The sequence below is a fragment of the Mesocricetus auratus genome, unplaced genomic scaffold (genome assembly GCF_017639785.1).
Source record: "Mesocricetus auratus isolate SY011 unplaced genomic scaffold, BCM_Maur_2.0 Super-Scaffold_100021, whole genome shotgun sequence".
NCBI lineage: Eukaryota > Metazoa > Chordata > Mammalia > Rodentia > Cricetidae > Mesocricetus > Mesocricetus auratus.
This window is the reverse complement of record NW_024429202.1, coordinates 35,160,253-35,188,052: the sequence shown is the minus strand read 5'-3', so window position 1 is coordinate 35,188,052 and position 27,800 is coordinate 35,160,253. Positions and strand designations below refer to the sequence as shown.

At 45.7% G+C, this 27,800-nt stretch overlaps 1 protein-coding gene across 1 annotated transcript in view; it reads left to right on the top strand.

Moving 5' to 3' along the window:
- Positions 1 to 27,800, top strand: part of Fhl2 (four and a half LIM domains 2) — a 68,256-nt gene continuing 40,456 nt past the window's right edge. Inside the window, exon 1 of the mRNA XM_005075356.3 lies at positions 1 to 127. Coding sequence (XP_005075413.2) covers positions 119 to 127 — 9 coding nt within the window. The 5' untranslated portion in view covers positions 1 to 118. The remainder of the gene's footprint in view (positions 128 to 27,800) is intronic.

Sequence of the window (27,800 nt, the reverse complement as noted above, 5' to 3'; positions counted from 1 at the left end):
TTTATAGCGCTGTTGACAGGAGCCCACAGCATCGGGGCTATCCAATGATGCACACAGCCTGCGCAGTGGTGGCCCTCATCCCCACTGGACTGGTGGCAGGGCAGCGGGAAGAGCTCTGATGCCACAGGTAAGGATCACATTTACTTGGCCTTTTTCTCTTCACAACTGTGGGTTCCAGCACATGTCTGAGCCATACTTAGATGCCAACTGTGCTTAGAAGACATTGTACTCAGTGCAAAGGGAGTGCCCTAGACCCTGATAGGCACTGGAACCTCGGGACCCCAGATCCCCAAACGGCTGCTGTGGTACCTGCTTAGATGCTGAGAACAGCCGAGCCCCTCCTCACCTTGGCCTCCCTCTGCGGGAACCAGAACTGAAAACCAGAAAAGCTTTTTTTAAAAAAAAAAAGAAAGCAAAGGAAGGAGAAAACTTCTAACATAAACACAGGATAAGGTCAAGCTGCAATGTACTTAAGCTCCCCGTCCTCCATCCCAGTAACTCCGGAAGGCCTGGGTGGAAAGGCCAATTACTGATGTGTCTGATTACTCTGGGAAAGCATGTTTATACAAGATGACTTACATGCTACAGCCGATAGTTTGAAAGTCCAGAGCTATTGTGCAATTTAAAGGGAATGTGTGCATACTTTACCATTTCTTGTAGCTGAGATGGACAGGACTGATGATGCTCTGGCAGATTGCATAACGTTCTCAATATTGATAAAAAGACACAGATGGCAATCAATGTGGCATATATAAACGTCTCATGATTTTAAAATATTCTCATTCCGGTTTATTTTTGGTTGGTTGGTTGGTTTGATTTTTTTTAAATTCTGAAGCCCATAGACTAGACATCCAAGTTTTAGGCTAATAGGATTTTATCTCACAGGCGCTGTTTACAGATTTGTTGTTGCTGTTTTATTGTTTCTGTGAATTGGATACTTTGTTATTGTTAGGCTGATAACCAATCAGGCTATGATAAAGTGGGACACACAGTAGGGTTCAACCTTTCTTAGAAAAGCCCTTGTTTTTCACTGAGAAGAAGACTAACTAGTTCAAATTGTTACATTTTAGAAACTTTCCCCAGTATTTAAGAAAGATTAGGGGACTGTGCTTGAGAGGGCTTGCTGCTCTTCCAAAGGACTGCAGTTTGGATTCCAACAGCCATCTTACAACCATCTGTCACTCCAGCTTCAGGGGTCTAACACATCCTTCTGGTCTCCGTGGGTCAGCGTGCACGTGTGTGCATGCCCACACATGGATATGTAAAGATACTTAGTACCTGAAGAACTTTCCATCCAAGAGTCTAGACCGCCTCAGAGTCTTCCTCAGTTTCCAAACCTAGAGTGCAGACACCTTTCTCTTTATCTCAAAACACTTAAGTTCTTGGAATATGTGACCCTAATGTTCATTTTAAGTCTCATTTCCCCACCAGAACAGGAGATAAAACCATATTCTCAGGGCTTATGTTTTCCTTAACTATACAAATAATGTTTGTTTGTCACTGAAAATGCAGAGTAGCAGAAAGAGAAAAGGGGGGGGAGTTATGCGTGGTTCTACAGATGATAACCATTTTTTCGTTTTAAATAGTTTCTCCAGTTTCTTGTTTTAATTTTTTCTTGTGTGTATGTGTGTGTGGGGGGGAATTGTACATACGTATGTGTATTCACATGTGTGGGGTGCATGTGGGGGTGGTACAGGTGTGTGCGTGTGCTTGTGGAGGCCAGAACTTGTTTCTTCCTTCATCACTCTGTACTTGAATGAAGAAGTGTCTATTCCAGCTAATCTAGCCAGCTTGCTCCAAGGACCCTCTGGCACCACCTCATCAGCACTGGGGTCGTAGGCTGGTTGCCACACCCACCTGACATTTACACTAATGCTGGGCATCTGAATTCTGGTCCTCATGCTTGTACAGCAGGTACTCTCCCCACTGAGTAAGCCATCTCCCCCAGTCCCATTACTGTCTGCTGATTCTAGACGTCCTTGCTGAGAAGAGCAATCATGAATATACGTAGTTTTAAAGGAGGAAAAATCTGAGGTTGTCTAGACTCTTGGACGGAAAGTTCTGGAAGCACTAAGCAGGATGAAATCTACAAGTTCAAGACATGCTCAACAGCAGATGGTGCCTGGACAGTCAGAGAACCATGTACTGGGGAGAAAGCACAGCTCTTTGCAGACTTCCTGTACTATATTCCTAAGGCTGGGGTATGTCTAGTTTGATGATAGAATGTTTGCCTGCCATTCACAAGGTCCTGAATTGGATCCCTAGCTTTTCCATTTTTTGGAAAACATTTATTTCATTATTGATTTTTGTGTATGTTTGATTATCTTTATATATCTGTGTGTGTCCATGTGCCATAGTGTGCCTGTAGGAGTCAGAGGACAATTCTTTGGAGTCTCTTCTCTCCTTCCACTTTTGCATGGATTCTGGGATTGCACTCAAGTCATCAGGCCTGCATAAACAACACATTTCTTTGCTGAACCATCCATCCAGACTCACAAATTTGTTCTACTGATTTTTTTTGTTTTGTTTTAGTGATACTGTTTTATCATCAGCTCATCAATTTATCCCCATTGTGTTAAACTGAGAGTGAAAAATAGAAAGAAACAAACAGAAGTTGTAACTTAAGAAAAGCAGTGAGAGAAAGATACCATGAGACAGGGTTCAAGCAGAGGATTTTTTTATTAGGGAAAGAGATCATTAAAGGGGGGAAAGGGAAGTGGGGAGACCAGCCTCCGAAGACAAGAGCAACAGGAGAGAGGAGAAAAAAAAGAGGGGAAGAGAGAGGAAGGAGAGAGAGAGAGAGAGAGAGAGAGAGAGAGAGAGAGAGAGAGAGAGAAGGATGGAGGAGGACAGGGCCCTTTTAAAATGGAACATAGTGAATGTGCACAGGTGGTGCTCTTAGTGGCTAGAGCTGAGGGCATATCCTGTCAGAACCCCAAGGGCAGGCCTGTAACAGAAATTTTGGGTATGTAATAGACGTGCTTCATAAATATGGCATTTTAAAAGAAAATTAGTAAAGATATATATATTAATGTTTGGTGCTAGAAATTGAATACAGGCCACTGTCATACTACACAAGGGCTCTGCCATTTAATTTTTTCGTCAGATTTTAACTCCAAAGAGGGTTTACGATTTACTCTTTCATTTGCATTTAAAAGACAAAGAAATGAAAACATAATTAAACAAGGGATTTTTTTTGTCATATCAGTCAATAACATATAATATGTGTGTCTATGTTTGGCTTTTGCTGCTGTGACAAATATGACCAAAAGCCACCTGGGGATGGCAGCTTTATTTTAGCGGCTAGTTCCAGTCCATCGTGAAGGGAAGTCGGAAGCAGAGCCCGCAGAGGAACTCGGCTTTCTGGCTTGCTCAGCCTGTAGGAAGCAGAGGTGGATTACTGACGTCCGTGAGCATGGCAGGGGGAATGACTGTGGACACTGTGCAGAGACGGAAACAAGTGCGGTTTCTCTAAGGCCAGGAAATCCACTAAGTGTGTGTTTGAAGTCTAACGACTTAGGGACAAGGGCTGGCTTGTTTCTTTTTGTTCTTGTTGGAACGTTTCTAACACTCGATATTTTATAAAAGGAAGTAAAGAAGTCACTTGACTCCTCAAAATGAAAATAGAAGGGAACAAAAAAAAGAAAAGTTTACATGAAGAACCTGAACACCCAGGCTGCTCTAGGAAGTGCAGCAGTCATGGTGGCTGGTGTGTCTGGGGGAATTTTTGGTCAGTGAATGCATTTGTCTGCCTCCAGCATCCACACAGAACCTCACATGTCCTCACTCACACACATACTGTTTGTAATTTTTCACTCAGTTTGCATGTGAGTGCTGAAGTGTGCATGGGCCCAGCCAGCGCTGTTGTGAGTGTAACACACAGCTGTGCCTGGGCCCCACAGGACTCGTACCCATCTCTGAGGACACCTGTGAGACCCTAGTGGATGCTGTAGGCTCAGAAGCACTGAGTGGGAAAGCAGGATTGGGCCCACCCACAGTGAGAACAAACAGAAACCGGAAATGCCAACCTCCCCTCCCGTGGATTCTTCATAGGACCCAGCATCCCCTGGAGCTTGGGAAGGGTGTATTTACCTTTCTCAGTCAGACTCAGAGCTGGCACAGTGACTCACCCAACTGTCTAGTGGAACTAAACTGTGCGGCCTATTCGTACTTAAGAGTTCTAGGAGTATTGAAAACCAAAGGAAGGCACTAGAAGCAAGGAGACAGTATAATCTTTATTTCAAAGCCAGTTTTAACTACATTGAACTGAGGCCCAATGGTCAAGTGCTATTCTCCTCCAACCCCAGACTCAGAAGACAGAGGGTAATCCTCAAAATCAGTGAAAGAATGATAAAACGACAATCCACAAAGCTAAGAAATTTGATTATCTCCACAGACAAATTTCATTTTAGGTGCCTCTTCCTTTGCCCCTACAAATTGTAAATGCAAAGAAGTCCTATAAGCAGGTACTTATATGCTGGTGCTCAAATAAACCACAGTTGGCAAGCATCCTTGAGGAGAAGAAATAATCCCAATCCCCATGCTATCCTGGCACACACTTCCAGATGGAAAACTCTGCAAGATGTAGGGAAGGGTTGAGAAGGGATCTTGTGGTTCAGACATGGTTCTCAATAAGTCAGGGGTCTGGGAACTCAGAGTGCCAAGATCTGAGTGGAGGAGCAGTCCTACACTCTAGCAAGAGCAGTAGATCCTCCTGGCTGGCTGCTGGTCCCTTGGGCGGGGCCTGGTTCCTTTCACCCAGCCTGTTACTACTTTCATATGCCCTACCTCTCTTTATCTTGAGAAGTGCCAATGAGCAAAGCCCAAGGCAGGAGGATCCAGACAGCAGTGACACCGCGCCAGCCAGCATGCACTCATCCTAACCTCTAGCTGCCTTTTCAAGCCTGTTACGGTACTTGTAACCTGAACTCAAGCACAGCTTCCCTTCCTCAAAACCCTAGAAAGGCTTCCCAAGTCAACACATCCAAGTTGCAAGCCTACAGACTCTTTTTTTTTTTTTTTTCTCCCGAGACAGGGTTTCTCTGTATTGTTTTGGAGGCTGTCAGTCAGCCTGGCCTCGAACTCACAGAGATCCGCCTGCCTCTGCCTCCCGAGTGCTGGGATTAAAGACGTGCGCCACCACCTCCCCCCTCCCCCGCCACCTACAGACTCTTATATGATCCAGGAATCTGGTCCCACCCTGCATGTTCTCCTCTCTATTTAGAAGTGTCCAGTCACACTGACCTTCTCCCAACTGGGCCAAGGACCTTCACACTTGCTGGTGCTCCTATCAAACATGCCCTTACCTAAGAATCATACATTTTACTCTCTTCTTTATCAAAACACATCTGGGACCCACCTCTTACCCCATCTAAAATTTACAGTCACTTTTACTGTCTCATCTAACTTACTTCTTGTATATTTTCTTCTAAGTGTTATCTTACACATATATATGCCTGGAAATACTACATGTATATATATACATGTATGAATGTGGCATGTATAAAGTCATCCCTCTTTAAACACAGAGAATTAGGTTCAGGATCCCCTGACTTCTAAAATCTACGGATGTCCAAATCCCTAAAATAAAATGGCACAACATTTATAAGGAAACTATGCATGTTCTCATTTATCCATCTCTATGTGACTTACATCAATTATGAATATGCAAATATGCAAATATGATGCAAATGAAATGTAAATAACTGTCTCACTTTCACAATAATCAGGTACTATTATAATCCCTAGCTTTCAAATGAGAAAATGCAGTGACATCCACACAACTGACGCACAGCAGTGACTACATTAGTTTCACATTGATGCGGCTCGTCAGAATAAATGTAGTGTCTTAAATCTGCCTGAGTTTGTTGTTTCATAGCTGTGAAGGTGAGAAGTCTACAGTGTGTCTCCCTGGGCTAAAATTGATGGTTAGAACTGAATACACACCAGAACCAGTTTGTTTCCTTGACTTTCCCAGCTTCTGAGGGCTGCCTGTGTTTAGGGCCTGTGGCTCCTGCCTCCCCTTTCAAGGCAACAGCAGGGCATCTTCACATTTCTCCTTGACGTTGTCTTCCTGAGTCCATCTTTCACGTGGTAAGGGCTCTCAGGAGTGCACTCGGGCCACCCAGATAATCCAAGACAATCTCCTCACACTGTGACCCTTAATCACACGTGCAAAGTCCCTTTCTCTGAGTGAGGCAGGATGCCTACAGGCACCAGGATAAGATGTGTACTTCTTATGGAAATGACCCTGTGGCAGAACCGTGGCTTAAACCCCATTGCACTGAGGGGTGCTCAATATCCTCTTCCGGTTTGTTATAGTGGCGGCAGGCACTGGGGCCTGGCTTGGGGTTCCTAGGAGATACCACCCAGGGTAGTTCATTCTTCTGCCCAGCTCTTTTGCAATGCAGGATGCCACGGATTCACAGTGAACTTGGAAAATGGCCATATCTCACCAAGGTGTTTTGAAATCATCAGTCTTCCCGCATCCCCAAACATATGATTGAGACCACAGATATGTGATAAGGATCCGTCTCGGTGAGAAATGAAAGCCCTGCTGCAGACGCTGAGCTACACCCCCCATTCATCAGGAGCCAGGGGCCTGTGCAGAATGCTGGGGGCAGCAGGCAGACCCTGAATGGAGCCCAGGGCCAAGAGGATCAGGGGAGGGGGACCTCTAATACCTGAAGGTGCCAAAGGAAAGGCCGTCCTAGCTCAGTGTTTCCCAGAGCAAGCCAGGCCCAAGTAGTCAGCAAGGGAAGGCTGGCCAACCTAGGACAGGCAGAAGCTCGAAGACCAGACCAGCAGGGTGACAGAACACGTTGGTGGATAAGGACAAAGGGAATGGTGGGCACAGCTGTGTGTCCGCAGCCAACAGCCCTCTCTAAAACAGGTGGTGACTGTCTGTTGTCCAAGTCAGGCTGCAGTGTCCACGGGAATCTCAACTTCCTGAGACTGGACAGAGCCCACAGACAATGCCAAGGCTAGCAAAAGAGATGCACAGGAGAGACAGAGGCAGGCAGACCGTTTATTTAGGTCCAAAATCAGTTAAGTGCGAGGTGTGGCCAGGAGTCAGAGGCAAACAGCAGCTGTCAGAAAGGTGACATTCACAGTCACCTTTCCTCTGAAGACCAAACACTGAAATCAACTAGCAATTGCCAGGCTAACAAGATGGGGGTGGGGGGACGGGGGACGGACACATAAGGCATTTATTTGTCTGAGTATAGTTTTACATGGCATAAATGGATGGAAATGAGGGTTTAAGCACTGCAAGGGATGGCTGAGGAGAAGGATTGTATTGTAGATGAGGGAAGAGTACAGCCAGAGACATCTGGAAGGCTGCAGATCCGGGAGAGAAAGCGGCAGACTAGACATAACCAGTAGACTGAAACCGGCCATGAGAGGAGAGGGGGTGGGCCTGGAGAGGAAGAGAAGAGAGAGGACCAAGGGGACAGGAGTAGAGGACCAAGAGAGAGGACCAAGTTAGTAAGTGGCTGAAATGGCCGTTTTACATAGGAAAGAGAAGCTGGGGGAGGGAAGGAAAGCCCCTGGGCTGGAGAGGGTTCAGAGTAGGGTGAGGTGGGTTGGGAAGAGCAGAAAGGAACCAGGGGTACTGAGGGAGCCTGACTGCTAACATGTACTTTGGCATGCTAATAGGCACCCCAGTTAGCTGTTTGTCCTGGGCATCTTTGGGATCTGACACTGAGAACCTTCAGGTTAGAGAGAGCACAGGTCTAGGAAGAACAATTCTCTTTCATGATTCCAGTCAATAAAGCCGGAGTGTCGTGTAGAAACGAGACTGGGGAAAAGAGATGACCCAGCGGCAACAGATGAGCGGGAGAGCCTGGGGCTTGTCCCCACTGTTGGTGGCCTCTGTGTGCAGCATTCCTTCCTCCCAGGTGTGAGGCAGGGCCCTTCGGAGTCTATAATCTACCCTCAGACAAGACAGATTAGAGATTTCTCTGTGGCTAACCGTAAACGCAAAGGCAGGGGAGGTGCTGGGCAGATGGCTCAGCGGGCAAAGTCCTCGACTCTCTCACGTCAGAGCCGAGTTTTGAACCTTCAGAACCCACAGAAAGCTAGACACAGCATGCGCTTGTGCTATGCTATTGAGTCTATGGTGAGATGGAAGGTGGACACGAGAGAACCCTTGGAAGTTTTCAGGCCAGCTAGCTTGGCATATGCAGTGTCAAACAACAAAGAAACCTTGTCTTAAACGAGTTGAAGGCAAGGGCCCAAACCAGAGGCTATCCTCTGACCCCCCCCATGCGCCATGGCACTGATATGTCTATTCACACACATGAACGCACACACCCACATGTGCAAGTAATTCAACTCTAATCCCTATAGATGGGAAAGCTACAGGACAATTTTTATATGTCATGACTGAGTTGGGGAGAGTGGTTCCAATTTCCATGAACTGCTTATAGAAAGTGCAATCTGGACTCCTGCGGCTTGCCTTGAGGAAGAAGGAATGGGGGTCAGAAGAAGGTCAGTGAGGAACTTTGCTTCAGAGGCCTTCATTTTAAACTGTCATTTCTCTATCCCTCAGCATTTGCCACCCCCTTGGCTCCCAAACTGGTCAGGTGATCCTATCTAGACCTCATGCACAAGAAACACGGGGCTGTCTCCACAGAAACATATACAAATGCCCCCAGAGCTGCAAGCACCCAAAAGGCTTCCCATTCCTCTAGGCCTGTAGTTCTCAATCTTCCTAATGCTGTGACCCGTTAGTACGGCTCCTCATGTTGTGGTGACCCCCCCAGGCCATAAACTTATTTTTGTAGCTCTGTCATAACTGTAATTTTGCTACCGTTATGAATCATAATGTAAATATATGATATGCAGGGTATATGATATGCGTCCCCTGTGAAAAAGCCATTCGACCCACCAAAGGGATTGTGACCCACAGGTTGAGAACCACTGCTCCAAGCAGAAGGGACCAGGGGACTCACAGCAAGTTCCTGAATGATAGGGTATCATGAGTACGGGGAATGGGAGTAGGTACCTGCATCTAGTTAGTTGCACAGTGTCTAACCCTTTGCTTGATGTGCATATTGCAATGTTAGAAAAGAGGGGTGAATGCACACATGGGCTGTGTGTTGGTGACAAAGCAACAGGGAGATGTATGTAGACATACATTCCTCATCTCTCCCTACAGGGGACGGCTACAACATTCACATAGTGTTTTGCCCAAAGAGGCCCTTTTGTGAAGTTCTTTAAATGTGCTTCAGAATGGCAGTTAGATCAAAGCAGGGTAGTGACACTACCATATGATCATGGTGGGGGTCAAAAAATGGCTCTCACGGAGGGCTTTTATTGTCCCTTTTCAATATTTATATATATACTTGAATCCAGCTATGCTGTCCCAGCTGCCTGCCATACAGTAATAAGCTGTACAGGCTTGCAATGAGAAGCAATACATTGACCCTTCCCGCCTACACATGGAGGAGGCCACATCATCTAAGGTTGAGGAAGAGCATGCTTTGGCACTCACACAGTGACAAAATTACTTGATGATGAAATCGCCTAGCTTCATGGTTCTCAGACGTTTCTCCATCATTTAAGGGATAACTGCTTGTACGTCAGGTCCAAAAGTTGGCTTGGGAAAGTCTTTGTTGCCCTTGCTGAAGGCAGAGCCAAAATCTGTTGTCTTAAATTCTCAGAGCACAGGCACCCAGGGCCCTAGCAGTGCTGCCTACACTGTAAACACGTGGCCTCTGTGAGCTTGCCTGTGGGGACTCAAATATTTGAATTCCTTTCTTGTAGAAGATCAGAAATGCTCAAGTCCAGTTGCTTACAGGCTGGCTCTGTGAGCCTCAGGCACTGTCTTCGGAGTGCAATGGCTATCAGTGCAGGAGAGCTCCCTATTCACTTGCTATTTCATGACATAAATTAGCCTTTCCCTCTCCTGTCCTCTCCAAAGGTTCGTGAGGACTCCCTCCTTGTTTGCGCCTTGTCAACTCTTGCAGTTGCCTAGCATATTAGCCGTCATGATATGTTCATATCACATCCATGGATGCAGACCAACATATTCTGAATAGCAGAATCAGAGAGAGGCTGAGACTTGGGAAGGGAGATTAAGAGTTCTTTCACAGCGGTATATCATAGTACCATCCTAGTGCCCTGTCTGTCCAAGGCGTGAAGTAGCTATGAATTGCCCTTCGGGTGGGATTGCTGCTGAGTTCCTGATCTCTGGTCTGTATTGCTTGCTTCCTCTCTGCTTTCTTCTGGATTCTTAGGACAACTTGCCTAATAGTATACATTCTCTCAAAACTTCTCCCTCTGAGGATGGCAAGGTTTGAGGGAGCTGGCCAGTTGTTAGCTTCTATCAACATGTGTTTGAAAAGTTTCTGCACCCTGATAACCCTCTCCACTGACTCAACAATCCAAATCAAACTGAATTAGAAAAAGCCCACGTTTAATGGGTGCAACACTCCCGGGTGATTTTCCAGTCCCCCAGAGAGGAGATGAAAAAAAAGAGACCAGAAAACCATGTGTCTGGTTTTAAATACCTTGTGGAAGTGGTCTTGAGTATCTCTGGGGGAGGGCTCATCATTTGTTGGATTTTCTGAGATGCAGCAGGGTTTGGAGACAGATGGGGGTGCTGGGGTGGTGCTTCTACCAGAACATTCCAGATTCTTTGGGTATATGGATGCCAGGGGCTGGAGTGAAGCTTTCACTAAAACAGTGTCTTAAAAGAAAAGAAAAGAAATCAATACGAAAAGTCTGCACTCTTCCCTGGAAGGGGGCAGAATCGTGGGAGTAGAACTGTGAGAAGCTCAAAACAGCTACTGTGTCAACTGCAACTGCAGGCTCTGTGTCATACCCAAGAGCACAGGCACAGGCTATGGCTCTGTGTGGGAGTGCTAAGCATTTGTGGGCATGCTCTGTGGCACATCACGAATGGAAAATACCCCAATCCAAGGCCAGGCCTTACTGTGAATTGTTAAGGATCTGTGAGACTGTTCCTGCATCCAGCCTTTTCCTGTCATGGAGCAGAAGGTTGACATGGGAAGCCAGCTCTCCCATCACAGGCCCCTTTCCTGACTGCTAATCAGGGAGGGAGAGAGGGGCCCCAGGGGCCCTGGTGTGGGTCAGCCTCAGCAGCCCTCTGCAGCCCTAGAGAGAGCTAACTGCAAGGTACTGGAGAGGACATGTTGTTTCCATCTTCACCATGTGTTTTTCATTCCCATTTCGGTTACTCTTGGCTCTCATTATGGAGCTTGGTTAAGGTAACGTGGTTGCAATTGCTTTTAGACATCAAAAATGAATAGTGATTTGTCTGGGGTGGGCTAATGAGGATGGTACGTGGCTAAGACAGAAAGCACATTGCCTTTCTAGAGATCTGGAAAATTCCTTTCTTCCTTCTTCCTTGTGGGAACAGAATCTGTTTGTAAAAAGAGTCCAGGGAGCTTTGACTATGCAAATGGTAAAACTCAGCAACCAGTAGAGAAAAAGCCGGAGACCACAAAGTGTGTGGCCATTAGGCTGCTGCGGTGGAAGCAGCCATCTTTGAACCAGAGAGCAAGCTGCAAAGATACCCGGCCTTCCTCCTGCAAAAACAGGGTAACGTGCTCCAGCGCTATACCCATAAAAAGAAATAACAACAATAAAAGAACTGTCCACTTGCTAGTTAAGAATCCTGGAACACTGTTAGGGGTCAAATGTCTGTCGTGCGGTGGGCAAGACAGCTCAGCGGGAAAGCACACATGTCATCAAGGCGGATGACTTAAGTTCTCTCCCAGGGACCCACTGGTGAAAGGAGAGAGCTGACTCCTCCAAGGTGTTCTCTGACTTTCACATGTCCACACGCGTGTGCAGGTGAGGGAGAGAGAGAGAGAGAGAGAGAGAGAGAGAGACAGAGAGACAGAGAGACAGAGAGACAGAGAGACAGAGAGAGACAGAGAGAGACAGAGACACAGAGACAGAGATAGAGACAGAGACAGAGACATACACACACACAGACAGAGCGGGAGACAGAGATAGAGACACACATACAGAGACAGACAGACAGACAGACGGAGAGAGAGATAAAGAGACAGAGAGAGACAGAGATAGACAGAGACAGGGACAGACAGAGACAGAGATAGAGATAGAGAGACAGTCAGACAGACAGATAGACAGACAGACAAACAGACAGACAGACGAGACAGAAGGAGACAAAGACAGGGGCTGACTTAATCTGGTGCCAATGTCAGAGGTCTTCTCAGGGTCCCCAGCAAGTCTTCGCCTCGGTCCCTCTCTATTCCCCAACAGCGCAGATAATTGTACCTGTAAGGTGTCATTGTTAGGGCTTATGAAATAAGCTTTTGAAATTTTCAAGTGATGTCCCAATAACTGAAGGTGACCTGTGTCTTTGTGGTGCCATCTCGCCTTTGGTGCTGATCTCTTTACTGTTGACTTGTACTCATAGCCGAGTAAAGCTAGTGGCCTCAGTCCTGGAGCAATATCTAGAATGTCCTCAAAGTAAGGGACAGGAAGAGAAGAGCACCCCAGGGACCTGTCTCAGATCACACTGTCTAGATGAGGCTCAAAGAAAAAAATCCTGTGTGGTGGTTTGAAAGAAAATGGAGATGTGATCTTGTTGGAGTAGATATGGCCTTGTTGATGGAATTGTGGGGGTGGGTTTCCCCATGTACAAGCTGCGTCCAATGTGACAGTTTACTTCCTGTTGCCTGTGGATCAAGACGTAGATCTCTCAGATTCTCCTCCAATGCCATGTCTGCCCACATGCCCCCATGTCCCACCATGATGATAATGGACTGAATCTCTGCAAATGTCAGCCACCCCAATTAAGTGTTTTCCTGCCAAGATGATAATGGACTGAACCTCTGAAAATGTCAGCCATCCTAATTAAGTGTTTTCCTTTATAAGCACTGCATGGCCATGGTGTCTTTTTTACAGCAATAGAAACCCTAACTAAGATACCCTGCTTGATCCCAGTGTCACTATTGTGTAGCTGGATTCCTAGGTACTTTGAGCTGCAGGGAAATTAAGATGTGAGAAAGTTAATGTTTTGACAGAATGGGCTGCTTGTCACTTCTGCCCTGATTTCCTACTTATCTGATAGACGTGGTCTGGTGGCAAAAATGCCAGCATGAAGCCAGGTATTCTTTGATGATTTTGGTATGAAACCCAGTGAATCCAGTCACAGATTCTGATCTAGACAATGACTTTCTCCAGCAATCAAATAAAGAGATCAACCAACATAAGCCACCATTGGGTGGTGACACTTGAAATTGCAGGCAGCATTTAATCTTGACAACTTGGATCTGAAACATTATCCAGTACATCTTTTTGAACAAACAAAATAATCAGAAAACTGGTTTTAGTAATCCTTCTAACTCTAAGTAACTTGCTGTTTGGTCTCTAGATCATGTCTCGTGTAGAGCTATAATCCTGAAGTCAAAAGAAAATCAAAACAAAGGAAATTATAAATCAGAAAGAAGATGTTTGCCTTTTCTGTGACCCCTTGTTTCCATCACTATTTCATTTCTCTATAGCTTTGGTTTATCTGAAAAAAAAATCAAGTCTTTCCCATGGACCTCTACTGCTCCCGGCATAAGAGGTTGACTTCCAAGTCCAGCTTGCCCCACACTTAGAAAAGCCAGGAAGTAGTGAGAATTCGTAGGGTTAGCAATCCATGTCATCTTCACTACAGTAGATGGGAGCCTCTTGAAAACCCAGAGCAAAAGAATAAGCAAACATGTCCTAATCTCAAGCTAACCAATTCATCTTCAAGCCAAGCGGCAGTTTTTCTGTGACTTTTGCCTTCAGATGCCCATGACCTGCAGAACAAGTGGCGTGTTTAGGAACCCACAGCAGGAATCTGGGAGAATGACCTCCATTGTAATTCCTCTCTGACAAGTCCTCTGGGCTGCATGGCCCTCACAAACACAGAGCCACAGAGGGACCAAAGGCTAATGGCAGTAAAAACGCTCAATATTAATTCCAGTGCAAAGTGAGCATAGTGAGGAAATCCAGACTTTTATTTTTTTCTGTGAAATGAAAGAAATAAATGGGGAAAATGAAGCCCCAGGACAAGGAGTCCCTGACAGCAAAGACTCTGCTTGTGAGTCCAGTACACACTGTGCTTCCCACGCCATTGATACTCCTGGATTTGGCAGCTCAGACTTCAGTGTGATGATGTTGAGTTGGAATAAACTTGTCTTCTTGATGAGAGCTGAGTTTATTTTCTTCCCTCAGGCATTTGGCTTTCTGTAGGGCATACATCCACATGGGATTGGTTCCAGACCTCCGGGATACATGGATGCTCAAGTGCATTGGATGGTGTCACATTTGCACATAACCCATGCACCTCTTCATGCAGACTGCCCCAGACGCACGTGGCACACTGCCTGCATGTCACGTCATGCGTGCAGTGTACTGTAATACTCTTCATATTGCAAATCCAAGATTTGCGTTTTGAGGATCTTCAGAATGTTGTTCTGATCATTTCTTATGCATGGCTGGTTGAATCCTTAGATGAGGAACCCACAATTAGGGAAAGTCAACTGTAATTATGATCAACTTACCCCAACACCCACAATTCAATTCACTAGGGACTGACTACTGGCCTTTAAAGCCTAGTCCATAACTTCAAGCAAAGCAGGGTGCCACTGTAGAGCCATTATCACTAGCACTAAATCAAATCCATGAGGACTCTGTCCTGTGCCTGTGAAGAACTGGCTATTCCCCGGTGCTAGTGACAAGCTGGTGATGACAAATGGAAGCAATGTTCACTTTTTTCCCCCACAAGATAGCCTTGTTCCTAGGAGGTTTGGACTAGATGAAGTCTAGCTCTAATCTGCACCTCTCCCTTAGTCTGGCTAAGGGACTGAATAAATCCCCACCCCAAAATTCACATACTGAAACCCTGACCTTCAACAACCCAGGGCAGAACGTCATTTGTTAATAGGGTTGTTAGAGTCAGGCAGAGCCAGGGGTATCTATGAGTTTTAGGCCAGCCTGGTCTACAGAGTGAGTTCCAGGACAAGCCAGGGCTACACAGAGAAAGCCTATCACCAAAAAACAAAACAAAACAAACAAGCAAACAAAAAATAGAGTTGTTACTAATGCAATCAGTTAAGGAGGGATTAGCATGCATCCCACTTCAGTAACAAAAGGACAACATTTGGACAGGGAGAACAGTGTGTGGACATGAAAACAGAGTTGATCAGGTTGATGAGTCTGCGAGCCAAAAGGTGCCAACAATGACGAGAAACTCGCCAGGAGCTAGGTGAGAATCACGGGATGAAGTTTCATCTAGGACCTTCAAAAGAAACAATTGTGTCTGCTGGCACCTTGATCTTGGACGTTTAGTCTCTAAAGCTATAATAAGAAAATGAATCTGTGTCACCCAGTCTAGTTGTGGAAGACTAGCATGCCCACCATCAGGTGTCTTGACTTAAAAAATGGGGACTGAATCCAAGCACTCAACCCTGCTCTTGAAACATTGGCCAGGACATCCTGGATGCCCCCTCCCCACTCTGATTATTGTGTACGGCTCATATTGCTAGGCTCTTGGTATGGGAAAAGAAAACAACCATTTTTTTCCCAACTTCACATGGTGAAGCCTGTAAATCAGACTAAGAAAACAGACAGCCAGGAGAAAAGACATAGAGCTATATTTGCCCAGGATGTCTTTTTCTCCATAAAGATGTTCATAGCCAAATGAATAGCCAAAGAAGAAGCCAGACCTTGGAGTTTACAGTCCGTATTAGCAAACAACAATGGATTTATGAATTGTTTTTTCTTTCTTTGTTTAAACAAAGGAAAAGGTGTTGGGCTTCTGGCAATGGTGAATTGTGAGAGGGGAAGTTGGTGGAAAACAAGTTTGTTGTACAGACCCTCCATGGTGCCTCAGGGGCTGTCCTGACCCAGGAAGGTGGGGAGGGCCACCAAGGGAAATTTATGTCTTGTTTTTGCACAGATGGGAACAGGGGTGGCAGAGTGTTCTTTCTGCCTTTACTGTTTCTCAGATGCCTTAGGCTCAAAATAACTGTTACAGCGGAGTGGGGGTGGCACCGGGGGTGGTACATCCTGGTCTTTTCTGGTGGCTTTTTTGCAGATCTGCATATTTGCCTTCCCAACATATAGAGAAACAGGAAAGCCTGCCGTGCATGTGTGAGCAATGAAATGAACAAGGCACCTCTCTACAAAGATTATGCCAAAGACTTTTGGGAGGGGGGAAGATGGGCAACATGAGGCCAAATGAAACTGAGTATATTTCCAACCACAGTTTCAATTCTTCATAGTCTTCATTTCAGCCAGCTATATAAAGCACTGAGTCGGAGCTGCGTTTCTTGACGCGGCTAACCCAGGTGAGTGCACGGCATGGCCTGTGTCCTCAATAAGGAATGTGTTCCGTCAGAAGGGCTCTGCTGAGAAAGCACTCAGGCGTATGCATGGCTGTTCCTATGGACTTCACTCCATTTCCTTTCTGGTTTGTTTTGTCTTTTTGTTCTATTTTAGGGGTATCATTTTAGCTGACTCATTTCCCTAACATAGTCTGGTGTGAGTTTTTCACAGATACAATTTCTGTTCTTCTAATTCTGTCAGGGTACGTCGCGCTGCAGGATGTGAAGCACCTTAAGTCTCTACTTGAAATCATTACCAAATTGTACTGCCCGACAGGCATTGTTTTTTACATCTTGTTAGCACGTGTTGAGCACATGGGGAGGATTTCATTGTGGCATTTTCACACGCAGCTTTTATCCCACTCAGCCCCAGCGTTACCATCCCTTGGTCCCCTTCTGCTCTCGCACTTATTTCCAAGTCCTTCTCAATGTTCAAGTCTTTCTTTATGTCTTTCTTTATTTCCAGGCATTCCAATATAGTTCACTAGGGTTAATTACAGTATTGTGGTTGAGAAATCATTTACAGAATTATGGGTTCCTTGCCAGTGTATACACCACGAAAGAAAATCTCTTTCCCTTTTCCGGCCACGAGTAAGAGTCTATGGATACTTGGGGAAGAAGGGGCCTCCTAAGCTAGCTATCCTCATTTGCCTATAGGTCCTGGGGATGGGAGGGTTCAAGGACCCAGGGTGACAGGCACTGGTCTTGTTAATATCTCAACCACTGTGAGATCAAGAGTGCAAGAGCTGGGTCATATTCTGAAGATAGTATTCTACTCCACTCTTCCCCTTTCCCGGCCTCTTGCATTCTTCCAGCCAATCTTCCATGATGTTCCTTGAACCTCGGAGGAGTGATGTAGATAGCCCATTTGTGGCTGAGCATTCAACGATTGCTTAATCTCAGCCCTTTGACCATGTACAAGTCTCTGCAGTTATTGCTTCCCACTATACGAAGGAGCTTCTCTTACCAAAGGTGATGGTAGCACTAATCTATATGTATAAACATGGTTATTTAGGCAGTCATTTGATGGGGACATTAATCATGTCCATTTAGCAAAACTAGAGCCTATGAGACTTCCCCAGCCACAGGCTTTAGATTAAGTTTACAGAACCAGACATGGATTCCTTCCTGTAGAGGGGGTCTTGAATCCAATCAGAGGGTTAGTTACTCCTACTAGTGATTTGTCAGTGTTACACCGGCGGGTGCCTGTCACCATGTCCACCAGCAGCACAGTGTGCAGACTCCATAGCCAAGTAAGACTTTGGATGACAGTTCCCCCCGGGGGCCTATGCAGGACCATTTGGCACTATATGAATGAACTAGCCAGCAGGGTGGAAGCTTCCGTTATGGTTCCAGCTTGTTTTCTCTACATCCTTCAAGCAAAGTACCAAGTATCTTCAGCAATAGGGTCTCACCATCTAGTTCTTGTGGACAACAAGCAGCTATTACAATTGTCATTGTACAGTGTGTACTTATAAGCCCTGATGCATATAAATAATAATGTTTTCAAATAACACTATCTTAGAGTCTGTTGGAACTTACATGTAACTTCTCCCCCTCCTGAATCCTCTACTCTCCTCCTAGGAGAAGGATGCTGGGTTTTGTTTTGTTTTGTTTTGTTTTTGTTTTTGTTTTTTGTTTTGTTTTGTTTTGTTTTTTTCGAGACAGGGTTTCTCTATATTGTATTGGAACCTGTCCTGGAACTCACTCAGTAGACCAGGCTGGTCTCGAACTCACAGTGATCCGCCTGTCTCTGCCTATTTTTCTGATGAGCTTTTCTTGTAATTTATTTTGTTGTTGCTGTCCTAGGGATGGAAGGGCAGGTGAATATCATCTATCTATCCTCTCTCTCTCTCTCTCTCTCTCTCTCTCTCTCTCTCTCTCTTCTGAACATATGAAAACTTTTCATCCCTTATCATTATCCCCTAAACCATCTAGTGTATCAGTATTGTACAGCATTTGTGTTTAGGCGTTGCAAATCATTTGGGAATGATTTAAAGTACATGCAAGGATACCCCTTGGTTATACTGCAATCACTACACCATTTTATATAAGAGAGTTAACCATTTTTCAGATTTTGGTGTCCTGGAGTGGCTTCTGGAACCAATCCCCCCATGACCCCAAGGGATGACTATGTACACAGGCACACACAATTGCTTACACTATGGTGACAGATGACAAGTCCCAGAGTCAACAAACTGAAAGCCAAAGGGAGCCTGAGCCTGAGAACTGGAAAAAGGGAGACTTGGCTGGATGAGGATAGGGATGCTCAGAACACAGTTTCCACTCTCAGCTAATGATAAGAAAAACCTGATGGTCCAGCCTAGAAATGTCAGGCAGGAAGAGTTCTCTGCTGTTCCGGGTAGGTCAGGCTCTGCTCTCTCCAGTCACAAAACAAACGCTAAACTGCTTTATTCATCATGAAAATTCAAACGCTCTTATGTTTGGATTTTAAATGTTTCCCCACAGGTTAAGGCATTGAAATTTTGGTCCCCAACTGAACATCCTTTAGGAGTTTGGCCCAACGGAAGGAAGTCAGGCTGCTGGCAAGTGCCTATGAATGGCACATTGAATTTCCAATCTCTTCCCCCCCCCATATTTAGCCCCTTTTTTCTCTTTGCTTCCTGGCCTCCATGAAGCGAGAAGCTTCCTTTTCCTATGTGTGTGCCATAGACCTCTATCTCACCATAGATCCCAAGCAACAGGGCCAGGTAACCATAGACTGAAGCCTTGGAAACCATGAGCCAAAAATAAACCTCTTCTCCATTCACACCAGTTCCGTCCGTAGTTTTGTCTCAGTATCAGGAAGCCGATTAGCACGGATGTCAATGTCATCTAAAACTCCAGAATAAGGTCTGGTAAAATAGCTTGATACTTAGTGATCTACTCAAGTCAACACATAAAATTAAGCACTGTGGACTCTTGGGTCTGCCTGTGGGCTTTGCCCATATTTCTGTCACTTTCTGCACATGCACGCGCCACAAATCTTCCCCACTAACTTGATCACTGTTAAATGTCTACTTCAGTCACGCTGTGTGCTTGCACCAGCTGGATGACCATCTCAGGGACCCTTTCATCTTCTAAAAATGGGAATTCTGCTTTCATTCCCACTTCTGCCATCCGCACCCACCGCCATCCTACCCAACACCCCCACACAGCTTCTGGAACTCACTCCTCTTCCCATCTGTATGCCTCTGATTGCTGTGTGGATTTGTATTCTGGTGACTGACTTACTGCAATTAACATGTTGTCCTTCATTTCACCTGTGTTGCAGCGTGTGTCAGAAGCTCCTTCCTTCTTAGGACTATATAATACTTTATTGTGTGTGTGTCATTCCACTGTATATGCCAAAGTTTGCTCATTCATCCATCCATCTATGGATGCTTCAGCTATATACGCTTCTTGGCTAGCATGAGTACTTCTATGCGAGTGGACACAGATCCTGCTTTTTGGTCATCTTGATATACTTCTAGATGTAGGATATTCATTCCATATCTTAGTCCGGACCAGATTTTACTGGAGTTATGCTTTTACTCAGCTAGTTCCCTCTCTTCTAGTCATATTAGAAGGGGATGGGGGGGACTTATTCATTGTGGTGGCCCTGTAAGTATGATTTACTTAATAAATAACAGGTTCCTTGTTTTTGTTGTTGTTGTTTTGCTTTTTGAGACAGAATTTCTCTGTGTAGCTTTGTAGACCAGGCTGGCCTCAAACTCACAGAGATCTACCTGCCTTCACCTCCCGAGTGCTGGAATTAAAGGTGTGCACCACCACTGCCCTGGGACAGGTTCCTTCTTAACAACTTCCTCCTGGCCACCCTGCCCCTCTCCTGGAAGGATGCTGTATGATAGACACACACACACACACACACACACACACACACACACACACACACCTCTCTCTCTCTGTCTCTCTCTCTCTCCTGGAAGGATGCTATAGGAGCCTGCTTTTTCATTGCTATCATTTTAAAGATAGAACTCAAACCCTCATATATGCTAAGCAATGACTCTGCTCTACCTCTGAGCGCTACCCTTGGCCCTATGAGCTTTAAATGTCAAAACAGCCCTAAGTTCTAACATTATTCTCACATTATTCATCCCAAATGCGAGGACTCTGGGTGCATCAGAAATAAAGAACTCCAATTAAAACTAGGAATAAGAGATAAAATTCACTAGGTTGTAGCTGGAAAGGGTTAATGAGACAGAAACCTTGTACCCCACAGTTTATTGTCTGAAAAATTATCTCCAAATGGGACAGTACTGATATTGATACTTCTTCTGAAGTTATAATTTGTTTTTTAATAACATTTAAAAACTAACCCAGAGATAATTCAAGACATGTATACCAATATCCTCTAATTTTGTGGATATTTTAGGATGGACTGGGTGTTAGCCTGACTTTATTTAGGATGGGTTGTTAAACTGAAGTCAGTACATGGCTGTAGGTATCTCAGGGAGAAAGGGCACTATGTGGCTTATTCCTTGAGTGTTCACTCCAGTTCTTGTCCCTTCCCCCTGTAAGATTCATGACAATGCAGTACACGGCAATAGGTTTAAGGTCAAAATGCTGGGACTGGGCAAATGATGAAACAGACCTGGCCAACTCCAGCACCTTCTGAGTATGGGTCCTGTGGCTTCTCATGCGAGGTGGTGGTTTTACTGTGTTTTATGACTTCCTAGAAATCCTAGCTTGTGGGGTTGGGGGTTTAGCGCAGTGACAGCACCCTTGCCTAACAAGCACAAGGCCTTGGGTTTGGTCCTCATCTGGGGGGGGGGGAGCACACACACATAAAACCTAGCATTTTTACCAGATAGCACTCCTTTATGCCAGTGACCACAGCTGTGGCTGTCCCTGATTTGGCTCTTTTTTTTTTTTTTTTTTTTGCTGTTGTTGTTGTTTTTGTTTTTTTCGAGACAGGGTTTCTCTGTATTGTTTTGGAGGCTGTCCTGGAACTCGCTCTGTAGATCAGGCTGGTCTCGAACTCACAGAGAGCCGCCTGCCTCTGCTTCCCGAAAGCTGGGATTAAAGGCATGAGCCACCAACGCCCGGCTGTGATTGCCGGCTCTGATTGGCTCTTTAGTACTTTGAAGGCAAATCCAAAAGGATCAAGTATTTCACTGCTCCTTGCCTTACATTCTACAGCACTTTTTCCCCACCTATGTGGACCCTCTAGCTGCCAGCTCACGAGAACACAAGCTGATACACGAAGACATGCATACCACACACTTCCCTCTGGAGCCTAAGCCAAGAATCCTTCTTGCCTGAGAAACGCAGACTATTGTTGGTTTTGGACACCACCTCCAACTAGCAGTACAATGTGTGACCTGTTTTTTTTTTTTTTTTTTGAGATTAGCAATGAAAATAAACTTCAAAAAGCTTTCACCCTAATAGACCTGGGGGCAGATAGCTTGCCAGGGATCAGAATAAGTCCTACTGAGGGACTGGCGCGTAAGAGGTGGTTGAGGGAAATTGGCACACTATTAAAATCGTCCCACGTGCAGGATACCCTCTCCTTTGGCCTGGAGAGCAGTCACAGACCTACCAGCTGCAGTGAAAATGCTTCAATCTGCTGTGTGCAGGACAGTCTCTGCAGAGAATACCAAGGGAGGAGGGCAAACGAAGCTACTCGAAGGTGGAGGAGTTGCTGATGAAGTCACCCTGGGTTTACCCTTCCCAGCTTTCCTTCCAGCTGGATAGCTGCCTGTCCCCTCCCTGATTACATTTGAGAGATAAAACTGTCACACTGCCCTCCCACCTTTAACTGCTTCTGGTTCCTACCCAGGTTACCAAGTTCCCCCGCGTCCAGCCCCGGACTCCGGGCCCTGCCTTCTTTCAAACTGCAGACCCTGCTTCCAACTCCACTTGAGTGCAAATGACAACAGGGTTAAGTCCCTGTGATCCCTCTGTGACCTGGAAACCTCCCACTATGCCCCACCTCCAGCTATCTGTTGGTGTAGACTGACACAGCCCAGGGAGGTGTAGACCTTCAGGTCCTGCCCACATTTGCCAGTGTTTCCTATTTTCAACTCGAGTCTCTCAATCCAAGTTAATGTGTCATAAGGTACGTAGGGTGAAGGTGTGTGTGTGTGAGGGCTTCTGTCTGTCCCACCTCTACCCCCGGACTATCAGAAACACAGTCTGAGGGATGAGGAGGTCTCATGAAGCTACGGCAGAGCTGCTGCCTGCACAGTGACCCATACTGCACGCTCATGCAATTAGAGAGCAGAAATTCCCAGTAGAACTGTGGTGGGGAGAACGATGTCTTATTTCATGTATTCTCATTTGCATAGACAGATTTTTTTAAGTAATGGATAGGCAATTAATATGACTGCAGAAAGTAAAGACATGCGTTCAGATTTGGTTCAAGGAAATGAAAAGAGGAATCATTTGCAGAATGGGGACATCCTGGAAATCCCTCTGGGCAAAGGTCTCTGGGATGGAAGAGAACTGGGGTAGGCAGTGCCTAGGGCAGGCAGGCAGGAGTCCTGATCTCAGAGCAAGGGGACTCCAGAGCTCCAGACTTTCCACACTTCTGTGTCATTCCTGCAGCCTCACTCTGGGCTCCTTGAAGCACCTACAAATGCTGTCACCTGATGCTTACTCCCCTGAATGCAGGAAGAACTGCTCACAAAGCCAAGTATGCTGCCACCTCCTGCCAGGTCAGGCTTTTCAAATTAGCTTGGAGTCAAGCTATTTGCAAGGTAGATCTCAGGGCAAAGCCGGGATCACTACAGTGCCACCCGACTGGGAATTGACCCTTACTACTTTGGTCCAGCCAGGGGATATACTTTGTGCTGCCATGTATTCAGGAAATCTGCGTTCAATTCAGTAAATAGCAACCAAATTGCAGAGTGATGTGAACACAGAAACATCCCAATCCTTCCTGTGAGGGGCTCACAGCCTTTCCTTCTGCTGTTATGAGCAAGAGAAAGATGTGGCGTGATCTAACACAACTCATGCGCTCCACAGAGCTTCTGCGGTGGAGTTACTGCATGCAGTCATTCGACTCCTGCTGGGGTGGGGTTCTGGGGAGCAGAAGGGAGCAGACAGAGTAAAGATGAGCATCCAAGAGGTTCATTCTGATAACTGGGGGTGTAGCAGAGAGTGGAGGAGGGAGGAAAGGAGAGAGGGAGGGAGAGAGAGAGGGAGGGATAGAGAGAGGGGGGGGACAGGGTCTCTTCTTGCTTAGGACTGTATCCCTGGCCTGATAACTCACCAAGCATATTCTTAGGAAAAGATAATGTCTCCAGTATGTCCTTCCCCGGTTTAAACCTGATTTACTACAGAAGCACAAGGTACCCACAGCAATACAAGGAAGCAGACAGTGATCTAATAGGGTGGGGGAGTCCCTCCCAAGGCAATAAAGCCAGAAAACCAGACTACCCCGATGACATATGCAAAATGTAGAATTTCAAATTGTGGAAAGGATGGCAAAAAGTGCCGGGGAGAGTAGATTTTGACGGGTTGCTAGTTGTTTCAGATGTCTGTCCATTAATTGCACTGGAGCTCCCTGGATCTGTCCCAGAAGGCGGATAACCAAGCCACTATTATTGCGCAGTAATCTCCCAGCATCTTTCCTATGCAGAAGATTCCAAAAATATCTGCACAGTTAGTATAGCCTGAACGTTATTTATTCTTAGTTTTCCAGCAAATGTTACTACCAGAAGATGTTGAAAAGTCTCACATTTCAGAAAATGTATTCCTGGTATTCCAACAGTCAACTACCCAGCACAGTGATGTAAAAAGAAACATGATTGTTCTAGAAAGCTCTGCCACGACTCCCAGGCCTCCAAACTAGATAGAAAAATTGTCCTTGATTTTCTTACTGGGAGAACTTAAGACATACATAGCTAACTTTCTCCCGGTGCAGAAGTATCCACAAGAGGCTTTCTAGAATTGTTCCAACTGGAACTTAACCATAAATGGACTGAAGAAAAGATAGATAAACCAAGTGATCTCTTTTCAGGAGGTAAAAAGAGAAGCACTGCTCCTTTGTTTCACGAGTGGGCAGAAAGATCTTCCCAAGTCACACACACCCTACTGCTATACTTGGATCTTATATGTCACCCCAAATCCGTGTGTTAGGACCTTGGTCCCCAGGACCAGGATGGAGCTCAGTAGAAACTGTTTGCTAAGCATATATATACAAAACCTCGGCTGGATCTCCCAAACCTAAAATGAACAAATAGTAACAATCAAACCTTGGTTCCCAGCGTGGGGACTGGGAATGTCCTTGAATGGGATCATGTTATCCCAGACCCTGACTGCCTTGATCTTTGACCAGCTTTATCACCTCATGCTGATGTAGAGCCTCAGCACAGGCCCATGCAATGGTGCTAATTAAGAACACTCCAAACCACAAGCCAAAATAATGTTCTCTGTAGTGACAGAAAGCTACCATTGTCCCATAGTTTCTAGTCCTGAGCTTAGCCCCTTCGTTCCTCTAGCCAGGCTGGCCCAAAGCCCTGCTTGGACAGACCATTCAGATTGTCTGGCAATGAGAAGAAGCGAGAGAGTGAGATCTCAAAGTTGCAAGGCTGACTCACAAAATTACTCCACACAGGGAAATAGTTTTAGTGCCGCTTAGGTAAACATCCCAGGAACACCAGATCCATGAGATTTTCCTCTCTTGGGGATGCAGGGAAAAAGGTTGAGAGACCACATGTGCAAGCATTTCAATGTGTCTTGACCAGGGCAAGAGAGTGTGAAACATCCAGAGAAGATAAGCTGAAAGGTGACAGATTCTCTCCACAAAAGGCCTAAGAGCAGAGAACAGAGGGGTCTCAAACATACAGCTCATGGTTGTGAGACTTCAAACGAAAAGCCAAAAGCACATGATTTTCAGGATCTGCACCAGGAGAGTCCAACATTTGCTGACAGGACTGAACTGCGATGCCAGCATTGTGTTTTTATTTTTTTTCCTTGCCCTTGGTGGTTCAGCCAACCAAACAGAGCCTCAGTGTGCTATCAAAGCCGCAGTGGAAACTTGCACCCAGTGTTCCAAGCAAGCTTTAACCACCCATGGAAAACTCAGAATCATAGAGTCGTTTGTGGGCTTGGCTGGGAATCAGATGTGTTTTGAGGCTTCAAACGCTGAGTATATGCATTCATTAAATAAGTTTGTGAAAAAAGAGGGAGAGGGAAGAAATAGGATATGGACACAGCATCCCAAAGAGCCAAGCATCTTCCTCCTAAACAGAGTCTAAGAGGAGAGGTGGCGGCCTTTGCTGGCATACAGAGCTTCTCCTGGGAATCTCAGGCAGATAACCAAGAGTATGGGCGGGAGATAAGAGCTCTAACGAAATCAAGCTTCTCCCCTTCATTGGAGGAAGCCTTTGGGAGTCCTTGTGTGCAGACCCTCTGAGAAGACTAGAGCCCCATCAAAGGCTTGGTTTTCCTGCTGAGCAAGGCAATAGCACTTCCCAGAAAGCACATAGAACCTGCTGAGCCACCACATGAGTTCTGTGCCATCTAGACGCATGCAGACACCTGCCTCGGATCCCCAGGTGGAGAGAGCATGGTGTTTGATCGCTTCTGTTGCTTGTCCTGGCTTTCTGATCCTAGACACTTACTCACCTTCCAACCGTATGAGGCAACTGGAAGATGAGCTCTGAATCAAGGCTGAGTCATCCAGGCAGCTTCCTGCCCAGGGTTGAGTGGGGATGTCTACGTGGAAGGAATCTCTCTTCAATGGGACAAAGGTGTGCTGGAAGCTATCCAGTGGCCAGATAGTGAAACCCATATGGGGAGGCCTGTCCCCTGGGCCTGTCTCATGTGTTCCCTTTCTTCCTGGAGATGCATAGGTTCTCCCGGTCGCCATAGAGCGGCCCCCATCAGAGGAAGGGGCCCCCGGTCTGCGTCTGCTCCTCACAGTTGGGCTGGTAGCCAGCCTCTCTCACTAGCTGATTTGCCACCAGGTGGTAGCATCCACCTGCCCCAGATACTCAGTCCTCAAGCCAATGCAGTGTCAGCATTTGGATCACTCTGATCCACAGACTGAACCTTCTGACACTGTGACATTTCTGTGCTTTTCTCCCATGACGGAGGGTGTGATCTGGGAGGCTGGGTTTTAGTGTTCCCAGCAACGGTCTGTTTGGTCCGCCTCTGCTCTCCCCCCCAGAGACTGACACAGGATTACAGTAACCTGGCCCAGGCAGTTGGAATTCCAAGCAGTTGTTTCACTGGAAGGCCCTTGGGGATCACCTGGAGGGCTGCTCCCCTAGGGACTTGCTTGCACTCTTACATGGTCCCTGAGCATCCTGAGCACAGCTGGACACGGGTTTTGAGACACGCTCATTTACCCCCCCCCTCGCTGTGTGGCCCCAGGGCCCAGAGACTGTTGGCTGGTGACAAAATTACAGGCCAGGAACTCAGTAACCTATTGTTTGCTCTCATTATGGCTTGGTTCTGCTTAGGGAATTAGAGTATCTCTCAATTTCTTTTTCTTTGACCAGCTAGCCTGTTACCTAGAGCAGAGTTTTTCTCTACAGAAGAAAAATTTCCATTTATAGAACTGGAGCCAAGTCTTAATCTTTTCCCTGTTGAGGATGCATATGTCTCTTTCTTATTCTCGGATTCATCACTCCTTTATCCTTAGATCAAAGCTAATGTTTACTGGGGACCTACTGTGTGCTATGCTGTTTAGTCCTGGGTGACTCACATGCAAGACCGCTAAAGACTAAAGGCTTCCACAATAATTCTCTGAAATAGATATTAATTAGGCCATGTTATAATAAGTAAATCGAGGGCTAGGAAGCCCCAGATTTACCTGAGATCACAGATCTCATCGTAAGTAGGTCACTCGAGTACAGGCCTGAATTCAGGCTCTATACTTCCATAGTAGAATTTATACTTTTCAGAATGCTTCATCCAATGTGCTATAAATAAATAATCATTAGTTAAAAAAATAATGAGAGATTGTCACAAGCTATCTTTCAGTTACTGGTCTGTTCCTGAATCCAGATTACGCGGTAATTTTTATTTTCAGGTAGTTTATTCTTTGAGTTGTTCATGGGGTGTATGATATTAAACCCAGACATTGTTTAAGCTTTCCGTTTCCAGAAAACCTCCCTGTCTCTTTAATTCTCTCTAAGCAATTAGTTTCTTAATCTTCTTAAATGAACACATGCTACTTTCAGTTTTAAAACATTTAGCATATACATTTTTTAACAGATAACACATTTGGGTTTCTTGAATGTCACAGGAAAGAAATAAAAGTCTATGCAATAAAAAAAAAGGCTACTTTCCCTCCTGCTCCAATGGCCCAGCCTCCCAGGCCCAGTCACATACAAGAATGTATTGTTTCTCCTCTCTTTGTTCGCAAAGGCAAATGATTGGTTACAATCTAGGAAATGTTCTCTACTTTTATTTTTCTTGGTTGCTGTATCTTTGGGATCATGCCAAATCAGTAAATATACTTACCACGCTTTTAATAGCTTT